General features: G+C 37.4%; 1 protein-coding gene across 2 annotated transcripts in view; it reads left to right on the top strand.

Moving 5' to 3' along the window:
* Window positions 1-14,110, top strand: part of ATF6 (activating transcription factor 6) — a 222,015-nt gene that overhangs the window by 46,040 nt on the left and 161,865 nt on the right. For both annotated transcript variants that reach the window (XM_020988633.2, XM_020988632.2), the window contains exon 8: window positions 11,385-11,570. In XM_020988633.2, the coding sequence (XP_020844292.1) occupies window positions 11,385-11,570 (186 nt within the window). The remainder of the gene's footprint in view (window positions 1-11,384; window positions 11,571-14,110) is intronic.

Genomic DNA, 14,110 nt, shown 5'->3' with positions numbered 1-14,110 from the left:
TTTCCTTAGGAGTTTCTTTGTAACTGGCAGTCCTAGAACTACAAAGGACACTTCATTGGAAAGCATGCCTATCTCTGTAATCTCTGTTAGGTCATTGAATTTTCCCAGATATATCAGTTCCATTAATTAAAAACAGATAATCAGTGTTTAAATTTGTTATACATTCATTGCTATTTCCAGTCACCATGATTGTCAACATCAAGATTTATGAGCATTCACAGGGTGGATGATATTATACCAAGTTTATGTACTAGGTTGTATTACTTGGGTTAACTATTTTTCTTTGAAGAGCTTTGAGTCCTGTGGTGAGTTGAGATAAGATAAAAATCATATGTAAATAAATGAATTGTAAACTATGTGTTTATGGAGTACATAGAAGTTATAAATCACAGGAGAACCTGAACAAGAACACAGGTTAAGATGGGAACTGGAATAGTGAGCTAGTAGAGCTGAATATGCTTGAATGGAGTCAATAAAGTCTGAGGTGAATTTTAAAAGACTTTAAGACAGAGGGGTAGTATTGGGCAGCAAGAGTCCGGCCCAAACCAGGCTAAAATGTAGTTGGGAAATGTTTAACAAAATATATAATAATAAAATACAACAGATAATTTTAATTTGTGGTTTTCTAAGTCAGTACGCAGCCCTTAGGGATCAATTTCTATTTGAATGTAACACCACTGCTTTAAGAGACAGAAAAAAGGAAGACACGGGCTATTCTAGTTTGGCAGGATCTTCTTCGGTAAAGGAAGCAGGAGAAGTTCAATTCATGTTAACAAACATTTATTTGTGTGCCAGGTGCTCAGGATGCAACAACAAAAATGAAAAAAAGTCCCTGAGATCTCACTTGAGTGAGAGATAAGAAGTTGTCTTGCCACTCTCGCCTAATATTTTACTAAGTCTTCAAGGTAGGAAGTGGAATTGGCAGTGAAGAGGCCTGGATTCTAATAATAATGATTCTAATTGCTTAAAGCACTGTTTCTCCATCTGTAGAATGATGAATCTTAGTGAGATCATATGTGTGTAAGCACTTAAAGTTCTTTGGAGGAGAAACAGAATAAGTCCAAATTATGCTTATTACTTCCTGTAGTTTGTCTGTAATGTTATTGGCACCATGGGCCTTAAAAACTAAGCCTATGATTTTAGTGTTTGTCACACATTTAAAAGTGAGTGAGTCTTTGGGCCTTTAAAGGAAACCAAATACATTTTGTTTCTGATTGCTCTTAATAACAGCCAATTCAGAATAGGTTCTAACTTAGACCTTATATAATATTGTTTATAAAAAGTAGAAAACAACAAAAAGAACTTAGAGTATTCTGGTTTTGAAAAACAAAGAATGGAAGTGTAGACATCTTTTGCTAACAGTTTACCTTCACCACACAGTCCTTTGAAATGTCAAACTCTAAGCCGAATTGTCTTTGTGCAGCCTGTCTAACAATATGAGGATAAATAATGAAAAGACATTTTAGCACTGTATACTTTAATAATGAAAATACAAACTCACCTGCATGACTATCTTTATAGGCCTTTGGTTTAGCTCTGATGTTTCTTTAGGATACATGTTGGAATAATCCATCAGAACATATTTGACAAGAATGGTTTGGGGAGAACCTGACATGGGATCCAGAGTTCATGAGTTACATGCTAATCATATTCTGGCCTTCCTGCAAAAAACCTTTAGAAAGCAAAAAAAAAATATGAAAATATTTGTATTTCTTCTTTTACATTGTGTGTTTGACTTCACAAAATTTATCTTTTTCTATAATTTTGAATTTTTTGTTATTCTGAACTTGACAAATACCAATAAACATTTTCATATACAAAGAAGATAAAAAGAGTTTTTTATATACAACTGAATCTCTATTACATACAGATTTATATATATTTTTTAAAAAGTATGTAATAAAGTCATTGTATTAGTTTCAAAGCTGACCTTCTTGTCTGTGTCTCCCCCAAACTTCTTTCTGTTCTTTTCTGTACGTATCTTTAAAATGCTTTCATGATATTTATTATTTTGGGGGGACATTCCTATTACTAGCCCTGTATCTTCCAGAATTCCTTGGCTCTCCTCTCCCCCCTCCCCTTCACTGGTAACAAAAGAAGCATGATTTAACAAAACAAAGCCACAAATTGACCTTGACCAAAAGTGTATGTTTCATTCTTTTCTCCAGTCCATCACTTGTCAGGAGGTAGGTAGTCTGTTTCATTATCAGTCCTTCATAGCCTTGGTTGGTAATTTCATTGATAAGAGTTCTTAAGTCTCTCAAAATTGCTTGCCTTTGCCATGTTATAAGAAGGGAGTAAAGGAAGCAGCAAATAATAAGCAAGCTGGACTAAGTGCTTTTCAAATATTAACTCATTTGATCCTCAAAAAAAAAAACTCTGGGAAAGTAGGTATTATTATTATTATTCCCAATTTACAGTTGAAGAAGCTGAGGCAGACAGACTGCCCAGTGTCACATAGTTAGTAAATGTCTGAGTCCAGATTTGAAATCAGATCTTCCTGAATCCAGGCTTAATGCTCTGTCCACCGTACCACTTAGCTGCCTCGTGGTCATTGCATAAATTATTTTCCTAGTTCTGCTCATTTTACTGTTAGTTCATATAAGCCTTCTCAAGTTTCCTTGGATCCATCCCTTTTGTTATTTCTTATGGTACTGTCCTATTCCATTACATTCATATGTCATGTTGTTAAACCATTCCCCAATTAATGGGGTACATCTTTCCTTTCCAATTTTGTTTTGTTTTGTTTTTTGGCTTTAAAGTGTTGTTATAAATATTTTTGCACTTGTGATTCCTTTTCCTCTTTGATCTCTTTAGAGTTTTTCCCTGGTAGTGGTATTGCTGGGCTAAAGGATATGCATAGTTTAATGAATTTTTGTTTATAGTTCCAAATTGCTTTTCAGAATGGCTGGACCAATTCACAACTCCACCAACAGTACATTAGTATGCCTATGCTCCCACATCCTTTCTAAGAATTGTCATTTTTCTTTTCTTTTTGGATCATCTTTGCCAATCTCATGGGTATGAGGTAGACCTTTAAGAGTTGTTTTAATTTGCAATTTTCTTATTATTAGTGATTTGGATCATTTTTTCCTATGTGGTTGTTGATAACTGGTTTCCTTTTCTGGAAACTGCCTGTTCATATACTTGGATCATTTATTTATTGGGGAATGGTTCTTTTTCTTACATATTTGATTTAATTTCCTGAATATCTTGATTATCTGACCCTTGTCAGATTTGTGCAAAGTTTTTTTTCTTAGTTAACTTTTCCTTCTAATTTTAACTGCATTGATCTTGTTTGTGCAAAAGTGTTCAAATTTTATGTAAACAAAATTTTTTGTTTTATCTCCTATTATTTTCTCTATCCCTTGGTTGGTCATGAAGTCTTTCTCTTTCTGTAGTTGGAAAAGGTGCCTCTTTCATGCTTCTCTGATTTATGATGAGATCTTTAATACTAGGTCTTATAGCCATTTGGAGATTATTGGGGGTATATGATATTAGATGTTGGTCTGACCTAACTCCTGCCATACTGCTTTCCAGTTTTCTCAGCAGTTTTTGTTAAATAATGAAAAAATTCCAGTAGTTTGTTTCTTTGAGTTTATCAAACTCTATTTGCTTTTTGATCTAGATGGTTCCACTGATTGGCTTTTCTATTTATTAACCAGAGCCAAATAATTTTGATGATTACTTCTGTGTAGCATAGTTTTCTATCTAGACTGGCTTGGTGCCCCTCCCCTCATTATTTCTCTTGAGATTCTTGACCTTTTGTTCCACCAGATGAATTTTTCTGGCTCAGTAAAGTAACTGTTTGGTAATTTAATTGGTGTGGCCCTGAGTAAGTAAATTAATTTGAGTAGTTCTGTCATTATACTGGTATGGCCCAACCATGAGCAATTTATCTCTTTAATTTTTTACGTCTTGTTTCTTTAAAGAGCATTTTATACTTCTATTCATGTTGATAACTGGGCTTTCTGAAGTTATTTCGAATGGAATTTCTCTTTCTTCCTTATGGGTTTTGTTAGTAATCTGTAGAAAGGCTAATGATTCGTGTGTGTGTGTGTTTATATTCTGCCACTTTCCTGGCAGGTTTTTGACTTGTTTACCTGCATTTCTTTTGGCCTTGGTGGAGGAGGCCCATAGGGTTCTCTTTTTCTCTTTCTGCTATCCTGGAATAGATGAAGGTGCATATTATACTATTTCTTTGTATTTCTTGATCAGTTTTTTTTCTGGTGCTATTTTTAGATCTTTGCAGGAATACATGTGGAAGGGAGAGCTAGACTCTTTTGTGACCTTTTGCAATGCTGTCTTCATTAGAACTTTAAATATTTATCTTGAATGGACATTCTGGTGTTTCATTTTCCTTCACTGAAGTATTTGCTTAGAAAAGGGCAGTGAGCAGAGTTCTTGTTTTATAGATTTCAAAGCATTCAAAGTTTAGAGATCTTCTAGTCTACCTTCCTCATTTTATACATGCAGTTACTAAAGTCCAGAGATTAATGGACTTACCTAGTCATTGGTCATAATAGCTGGGACTTGAATCCAGGTTCCCTGATGAATTTGGTTTTCCATGTGGCCTTGGGGTTGGCACTTATGTTTTACTCTTAATTGTATTTTTAATTCAGAAAAGTGGTATACACTCATGTTATCTGGTGTAGAAGAAATAAATCTTCCCAAGTTCTATTCTTAGGTTCTGTAAAGACATTGAAAGAATACTACTGCTGTGTCTGAGAGGCTTGGGGGAATAGTTTTAGCATTGTAAACTTGTTCTTCCTGACACCAGGGAAATACCCTAGACCTTGAGATACAAATGCTGGGTGGAAGGAAACAAGCCCATATCTAAGTCTTTCACTCTGTGAAGGCCGCACTCACTGTGAGTGTACAATCCGTCAACTTGGAGAGCTAGAGAGAATGCAAGCATATGGTAAACAGCAGAGGGAAAGTAACCAAAGGATAATTTAAACATGTTTTCACATTAGTTAGCTAGAAGCTTTAAAAACCATTGGCACCTAATTTTGGCCACCTTTCTTAACATTCTATAGGCTGTTATTACGGAACAAAACTATGATTTCATGCTGGTGACACTTGTATTTATGAAGTAGGGAATTTACTTCTCTTAGATAATTTGGATTCCTTCTATTCACTGGCCTATTGGTATGAATTTGTGGATATCTCTCTGGGTCAGCTTATTGTTTTTGGCCTAATGGAAAAGTGTCCTTTTTTGTGTTTCTGAGAGAGTAGGGACTGGGACACAAAGTAAGAGATACTTTCCTCAGGCCAATTTTGAATGAGCTTTTTCAGAGGAAACTCGCTTGAGCTGATTAGACTACTAGGATGAGAATTTCCAAAGAAAACTGATTACTTAGTCTTTTTTGAGGGTGTCAGTCTCAGGCTCCCTCTATCTCTGTTCTTGAGAATGAAACCCACAGAAAAAGATCATATCCTCTAAGGTAGTTTGTGAGTATGAGGTATGATAAAAATAGGAACTAGATCTGTGATTTCATGGCCACAAGGAATTCCAGAATCTCCCTTTACCAATGGCACTCTCTTGCTGTAGTTTATCGTCTTAGAGAGTTAAGTGAGTCATGGAGGGGTAAAATGATTTGCCAGGGTTATAGGGAGTCATCGTGTGTCAGAGGCTGTCTGTTGTAGCAGTAGAGACATCAAATTTTTCCACATTTTTTAAAAACTTCAAATGATGGGGTTCTAGTAATAGCTGTGGATCTTTGTTGGTAGAGGAAATAGAACATGTTAGAAGGAAGTATTCAGGGTTCTTGAGTTGAAAAGCTCATATTTAAATCATATGTTGAAGGATAACCCTATGAGATCATTCTGTCATCCTCAGGGAAGACACCTAACCATCGAAGACACAGTTGAACCCATTTCATTATAATCTCTTCACGATTATTTATTTAACAATGTTGCTGTTAGAAATTTTTGCATTGTACCTGAGGACTCCCTCATGCTTCATATATAAATAGCTTCCTTCCAGCATCAAAGACTTGGAGCTAGATGGCACCTGAGAGGAATGCCCCTCTCATTTTACTGATAAAGAGACTGAGGCCCAAAGAGGTTAAGTGACTTGCTGGAGGTCACAGTGGATTGTAAAGGTGGAGCTAGGACTGAAATCCAGCCTCCTGTTCTTCCCCACATCGGATGCCTTTCTACTCTACCATACTGTTGTTGCTCTTAGCTCATATAACCCATAAGTGTTCAACATTCATTGTGTGAATGACATTGATATGTTTAAAACTGATAATAAACCATTTCTTTACCTTTTCTTTTTAGAAGTTTCTGCATAGGTATGTTTTTTAACCTCTTAATTGTCTTTTCTGACCCTTGTTTAAATTCTTCACATCCTTGTTTAACTAGTTAGGACAACTTTGTGTGTCCTGCTTGCTCTCTGGTTTTAAGTTGCTTCTATACTTTTGTGTGTGTGTGTGTGATGAAAAAAGTTGATGACAGTAATGTTAGTGGAAGAAGTTATATCCTGTGCATCCATTTAGGGAACTTGGTTTTAATTCTGGACCGTGGCTCCTGCTGGCAATTGAGTCTTTAGGGTGAGTGCTTGATATGTTTCTGTAGTCATTAAACACTACCTTACTCTTATACAAAGGACAGCTTCAGCCTGCAGCCTAGTTTGTGTTAATATGCATACCACTATAGCAGTAACCACAGTGGGAATGCACTTGGTTTCTAACATACAGACAGCAATAAAGGTGAATGTGGGCATCTTGGTGGTAAATGTTTGAACTTTTTGGATGGTAATTTGGGATGGTTGGAATTGATGTTTTCTGTTGTTGGATGGAACAAGCGACAGATTAAAGGGAAATTCATCAGCCTAGGGAACATTTATTAAGTTTAATATGTGCAAGGCACCATTAATCAAGTTAATTTCATACTGGCTTTTTTCACTTCTCCCCTGGCTGATAGAGGTTCAGCATTTTCTGTTCCTGAGCTAGAAGGACTGTGACCCCCTTTTACTTGCTGGGGTAGGTATTTCTGGCTGACTTGTGGCTCTTCTAAACAGTTAAAAGAGGAAGGGGGTAGAAAGAAAGATTATAGGTGAAGGCAGTGAAGGACGTCTTTAACCTTCTTACCCAGTGGAAATTTTGACCACCACTATATTAGAAAATCCTATTTAATTAAAAGATGAGTAATTTTGCTCCCTGTGAGATTTTTTATGTTATGTGCAATTTATTTTTAATATACGATAATACTGGAAATCATAGGTCTGGATGAAAAAAGGTGATGGGTAAAATTTTAAAAAATAATTTGTGTCTCTTCAGGGACAGCCCATTACAAAATTAATTATGCTCAGTCCATTGATATGGAATCTCAGAGAGCAAGACATTTCATCAGGAATAAATATAGGTTATAACATAATACTGTGGTTGTCATTTGGGAGCTACTTTCTGAGCTTATGACCTCCTTGCAGTGTAGGAAGACTCAGCACTAGAGCAGCAATGAACTCTGTTGTAATCAGCATCTTTATTGGAGCAATTTGTGTTCACTTTATGATTCTAAAATATTCTGAACACAAAAATTAATATTTAGAAAGTTAGTCATGTGTATCAAAGGATATAAATGGGAAGCATCAAGCAAAATGCAAGGTTTCTGGATAGACATTAAAGAGACAGGCCAGGGGGCAGCTAGGTGGTGCAGTGGATAGAACACCGGCCCTGAAGTCAGGAGGACCTGGGTTCAAATCCGGCCTCAGACCAAACACTTGACACTTACTAGCTGTGTGACCCTGGGCAAGTCACTTAACACCAATTGCCTTAAAAAAAAAAAGAGACAAGCCAGAGACTGCAGTAAGAGGGTTATTGGTCCTGGCTCTGCTCCCTGTAGGCTGTGACATTGGACAAGTCATTCAGTCTCTCTATTCACAAGTTTCCTTGTGTATAAAATGAGTTTATGTGACCTCCAAAGTCTCTTCAAATTCTAAACCTGGAGTCCTTTCATTTCCTTCTACCATCTTTTCTTTTGTTCCTCTGGAGAAACAGAAATTGATAAGCTTTCAAGAAACATTTCAGATACTACTTCCTATGAGAACCCTTTTCTTATCCCCCAGTCATCTGTCCTTACACAAATCATATGGTACTTGCTTTCATGCATAAATGTGATATTCTCTAAGTAGGACAAAAGTTCCTTGTGAGCAAGGACTGGTTTTTGAGTTATATCCTCTATGTCTAGCACAGTGCCATGCACAGAGGAGATGCTTCATAAATACTTGCTGAATTGAGTAGCGCAAAAGAGCCCTATGAAGCAGATAATACAAAAAATGGTCCCAGCTTTACAGATGAGGAAACTGAGCCCTGTAGAGATTAGGTGACTTGTCTATGGTTGCACAACTACTGTAAGAAAACCAACTCTTCAAACTCACAAAATCACTTGTTTTCTACTACAAGGTGCAGTTTCTTATAAAATATGTTCCCAGCTCACAAAGTACGGTGGCCTAAGGAGCAGGCAAGACCTCTCTAAAGAACCTAACTGGTTGTATAAATTTGCTTTATTGTCTTCCTTGTAACTCCCCTAGTATTTTAATAAGATACTTTCCACAAAGGAGACACAAATTCACACATTCTTTTGATGATATTTAATTCGAGGAAGGATGAAATGGTAACAATTAGGGAGACTAGGAAGGGCATGCCATGGGAAAGCCAGGGATTTTATAAGGTGAAGGTTAGAAGGGAGTCCATTTTAGTCATGAAGAACAGTCTGTTTAAAGGCACAGAAGCTGTCTCTTTTACCCATATCATCAGTTTATCTTACTTGTGGCTCACGTGATTTTCAAAATCCTGTATTATAATTCTGTAGGGTCACAAATTCTTTTAATTGAAGCAAGACAATACCTACTCTGTAGTAAAAACAGCATCATTCTTTTGTCTGGGACCACTGGATACTTAGGAACTGACTGAAAGAGGAAGGCAGAGGCTTGTAAGAGAGAAGGACAAGAAGACATAGGAAGGGGGTGGATGAAGGGAGATAAGAAGAGAACAAAGAAAGCGGGGCAAAATTGGAACAAAAAAAGGAAATACTTAGACAGTAGACATCCAAGATTGTAAACAGCTGTTTGATGATGTATATAGCCATGCACATCTTCAACTTAGTGAGAACCTTGCCTACCATTTCTTCTTACTTAGTGAGTTATACATCAGAACGGAAGACATACTCTTTCAAAGCAGTAAGGAAATCAAGTAGAGTAAGGGAAAGCTGTTTTTGCTTTGCCAAGTGTATGATAGTTCAGACTACTAATACTAAGGCTTTTTTGGTTAATTCTTGATTTGTGGAAAACTGCATTATAAATAAACTTAGAAGGAGGGAAATTAAATTTTGATTGCCAAGAATGAAATTGAAAAAAAGGGACAGCAGAAATCTAAATTTTTCCAATGCAATTTAAGCCTAATTATGAAACTCAAAATTATAACATTTGTTTAACAAGGCATAGCAAAGCCTTAAAAATATACAATAATAAATATTTATTATTCCACATGATTTTTTTTAGGACTGTAAGGTTCAGTCTCATCCTTCTGTTGCTGTTGGCCAGTAATGATAGGAACCTTTTTCAAGAGTGGATTATGTTAATGTTTATTGTAGTTTATATGTGGTATATTTTAAGCAACTTAGTCAACAAGAATCTATTGAATAGATAAAATATTATAGGGCCATCTGCCTTCTGTGATTTAGAAATAGTTTCAAATAGAATTGAAAGTTCTTTGCTGAGGTCTAATCCAAACATTCACAGCCAAACAAGCTAGAGGGACTATTGATCTTTCTAATGATCAACTCCATCATCTGAAAAGATTTAGGGATAAAAGAGTCAGGACACAGAGGAATGTAAGGCATACAGATAAACATCCTAATGTTACCAAGATTTGACGTGACTTAAGTACCAATTTATAACATTGGTATGAACTTTTAATAGTCATATTTTACCCTATCTTTAATACATATTCATGTGTGCCTTTGAAATACCAGTCCTAGCAGTTATTGGGGTTATTGGTCTATTCTTCTGTTTTGACCTATTAGTATTTACCCACCCACAAAGATTTTTAATTAAAAAAAGAAATGAGAATATGGCTGGGATATTGATTGTTAAATTAATCCAACTTTTAAAAAGGAATAAACCATGAAAGTTCTTTTACATAAGCCTCTCATATGGTCAAATAAATGTGCAGATGGTTGTTTAATAATGAAATGCCACCTTTTACAAGGCTAGTTTTAAACAGAGAATACTTTGCAGCTGTGTGTGGTTTTTTAAGGGTTATACCATGTGGTGAGGTAAGTGGTTAGAGATGAGATGATTAGAAATTATAATTGACTCAGACTACCCAGATGTACTAGCACTCTACGATACATATAATGCTGTCTCTTGGTTTTATGTAGAGACTATTTACCATGTCAAGGAAAGATCCATTTATTGCTGTGCTTTTTGGTGGGTTTTTTCTTTTACATTGATGGCTACTTTAGTTTTTCAAAAACCTGTTCTGTAACTATTTATATAATCGTGTGTTTCATTTTTAATGTGATCTGTAGTTTATAGTATTCCTAATATTTAAGCAATCCTTTATTCTTAGTATAAATCCAACCTGACCACAGTGTATATATAATCTTTTAAATATGATACTGTAGCCTCTTTGCTAATATTGTATTTAATATTTATATATGATATTCAGTAGGGCGATTGGTCTGTGGTTTATCTGTCTCTTCATCATAAAATGAAAATTAATGAGCGAAAAGGGTCTTTTTGTATTATAGGACTTGTTTCATAATCACATAATAACACTTAAACAAATTTGAAAATAAAGTTAAATGAAAAACAACTAACAAGCTTTGACTTCAGATAACTTCAATACATGAGGAGTCCATAATTTTGTCAGTGTGGGTATTGTCACATAACTTAGTAGATGGTCTTTGAGAATTGCTGTAGTCTAGAAATTAATCATTGTGCAGTGAATCTGGTAACAAGTCTCTGTGAATGTAAGTAGCTTGGTCTTTGGAGAAATATGTTTAGTCATTGGACCTTTACTCAGATCACCTCAACATTTTTTTTTTAATTTGGTTAGGCAGTGGGGTTAAGTGACTTGCCCAGGTCACACAGCTAGTAAGTGTTATGTGTCTGAGGCTGGATTTGAACTCAGGTCCTCTTGAATCCAGGGCCAGTGCTCTATCCACTGTAGATCACCTCAACATTTTATAAAGGACCCTAACTTACACCAAGATTAAAATGAACCTTTGAACAAGTTGATAATACAAGTAATTTTTGATGGGATTAGCAGCAAGTAAAAGCACCAGTAAACAGTGAATAACTTTCCAGGGTCATGAAGGATGAATAAACGAGATAGGTTTCAAATTTAATTAACTCTCTTTCTCCCTTTCCTTAGGTGACTGTCCTCCGGAGACAGCAGCGCATGATCAAAAATCGAGAGTCAGCCTGTCAGTCTCGCAAGAGGAAGAAAGAATATATGCTAGGCTTGGAGGCAAGGTTAAAAGCAGCCCTTTCAGAAAATGAGAGACTTCAAAAAGAGAATGGGTCCCTGAAGCGGCAGCTGGATGAAGTAGTGTCAGAGGTAGGTGTTCCTCAGTTCTGCAGATGTTTACCAACTACCTCCAATGTGCAGATCCTCTCTCATGCTTATATTTTACTTAAGCGTTAGGGTAAGGAGCTCTGAAATGCCATTACTAGGTATAAAACTGTTAAAGAACTTAACTTCATAGTCAAATTATAATGGATAAAGTAGTATTGGGGAAATAGGTTCTGAGTGCCTTTTCCACAGTCAGGATAAAGCATTGGAAAGAGACCACTTTTTTTTTTGTCAGCCAAAGACAGGGTTTATTAGAACATCTGCCATATTGGGCAGACTCTTAAGAAGTCTGAATATTAATGAGCTATTGGCTAGTTTATAAGAATCTGAGCACCTTAATGGAGACAAGATGGACCTTATATACGGAAAGACTATGGGAGGGATTTAGGAGTGGCCAAGTAGTCTATGAGGTAATAGAACTCCAGGGACTTGGCCAAGGGAGAATGGAGCCTGGATAAGATTAAGGGTGGGAAGTGGCCTGGGGCCATTGGGAGGTAGGACAGTGGAGGGGTAGGCTAGGTTAAGGGTAACAGAATTGGGAGATTGAGTGTAGCCACAATGAAAGGCCAGTTGATGGGATTATGGGGGGGGGGATTTGGCCCTGTGGGAAAGTCCAGGGGTTTTTCCTTTTTGGGGTCTAGATCTCATCCTCATCATTCCCCCATCAAACAAATGGGACCCAAATTCTTTTGGGGTCAGGGGCAAAGTTCTCGGCTTCTGAAACTACTTCCTGCTGTCAAGGGGCATAGAGCTGTCCCTGCCTCAAAGGGGTCCCAAAGAGGATGTTGACTGGAACTGAGCACAGTATGCATCCAGGGAATGATGAGGGGACATTGGCTGGTACCCGCTGCTTACTATCAATTGTAGGTGAATGGCCCATAGTTTGGAAGACACAAATCTAACAGAAAAGACTGCAGGGCCCAGATATGACAAGATAAAACATCCTTAGCTCTATTTGGATTCAGATAATTCAGTTTTCCAACTATGCAGTATCAAATCCACCTCATAGCCAGACTCAGGAATAGCCAGGTGGGTAACATTCCTTTTCAAAGGAACATAATGGGGAAACTGAGCCAGGAGGATCGCATCTTAGACTGAGGCTAAAATTGTCCTCTTAGCTTTTCCCAATGCTGACTTCCCCCCCAGTATCACATTCTCTAAGTAGCTTGTGGCATTTCTCTCAGATGGTGGATTATTGATTATCGATGTATTATTATGATCCATCAGACAACTCAAAATAAAATCCTGTGAGCTTTTACCTCACACAGCAAGTTTCACTAATCACAGCTTAGGAAAAACTTCTCCAGGATTTACATCTCAAACTTAAATTTGTCCTGGTGTAAAAAGCCAATCATTAGAGATTGCTATACACTTGAAAATTCTCAGCAAGCCGTAACCCAAATAAATTTTTTGGCTAGTTTACACATTAAAACAATAACCAACAATAGCCAGATTATTTTAGTGGTAACCAAATTATGAAAAGTTGCTTCACATAACTGATACAAAAAGTTCACCAATTTGAAACTTGAAACAAATCCATTACCAATCAGGTGACTTCAGTTTTGTTAAATGCATTTCCAAATTACCCAGAGAATCAGTATCTCATCATTAACAGTTAAAACTACACTTTAAAAAGCGCATGCTTACCCAAGTACAGAGGTCAGCTTCTTTACCTAGAGCAGGATGTGCTGAACCTGGGTGATGCTTCCAGGCAAAGGTTGCCCTAGGGCTCAAGGCCATTGCCAGTGGACCCATGCTGTAGCTGCTGCCCCTCCCCCTCCTCCTTCCTTTCCCAGGTTGGGGAGGGCAAAATCAAAGGTGAAGGGTAGAGGGTGAACCTCTCTTCTCCTATGAGAGGGGTTAACAGATACCTTCTTGACTGAAGGGAAGGGAGTGACCAGGGTTGTAAGGAGGTGTTTCAAAACTCCTTAATGATGAATCACGAAACCTCCAGAATCTGCCAAGATATTTTTAGCTGTTCTAACTTTTCCCTGTTACCTCCATGAAGGAGGATTCAGGATGTAGAGGGAAGGGACTAAGGAAGCCTCAGGGAACCAAAAAGCAACTACAGTTTTTCCTAATTCCCTCGCACAGAGAGAATTGACAGAATTGCATATATGCTTCCAGATAAGGTGCCAGTCCTTGTCCTCTATCCTGTGGAAGGTATACCCAGGTCCATGGCTTTGAACAGACCCAGTGGACCAAGAGCCTGAGAGCATCAGGCCGACTTTGAGACAGCCTCGTAACTCTGTGCCTGAAAAGCACCTCCAAGCCTTGGCGCTTGGAGAGTGATCCCAGTTGCAGAGCAAGAAAGGAGCAGGGGGAGGAGGCTTACATACCTTCCAGTCTTGGCTGGAGAGGAACTTGGAGTTAGGCAGTTTCCCTGTATGTGCCACCAAAATGTTGAGGTCTAGGGGTTTAGGGGTGCTGGGATCCCAAAATCACAACATGAAGATTCTGCCCCAAAGAATTCGGCCCAAGCCTTCTTTTAGCCAAAGAGAAGGTTTATTAGAACATCCATCATA

This window comes from Phascolarctos cinereus, unplaced genomic scaffold, assembly GCF_003287225.1.
Source record: "Phascolarctos cinereus isolate Bilbo 61053 unplaced genomic scaffold, phaCin_HiC Scaffold_5;HRSCAF=322, whole genome shotgun sequence".
NCBI classification, from domain to species: domain Eukaryota; kingdom Metazoa; phylum Chordata; class Mammalia; order Diprotodontia; family Phascolarctidae; genus Phascolarctos; species Phascolarctos cinereus.
The sequence above is the reverse complement of the archived record's forward strand: the minus strand, read 5'-3'. Positions and strand labels throughout refer to the sequence as shown.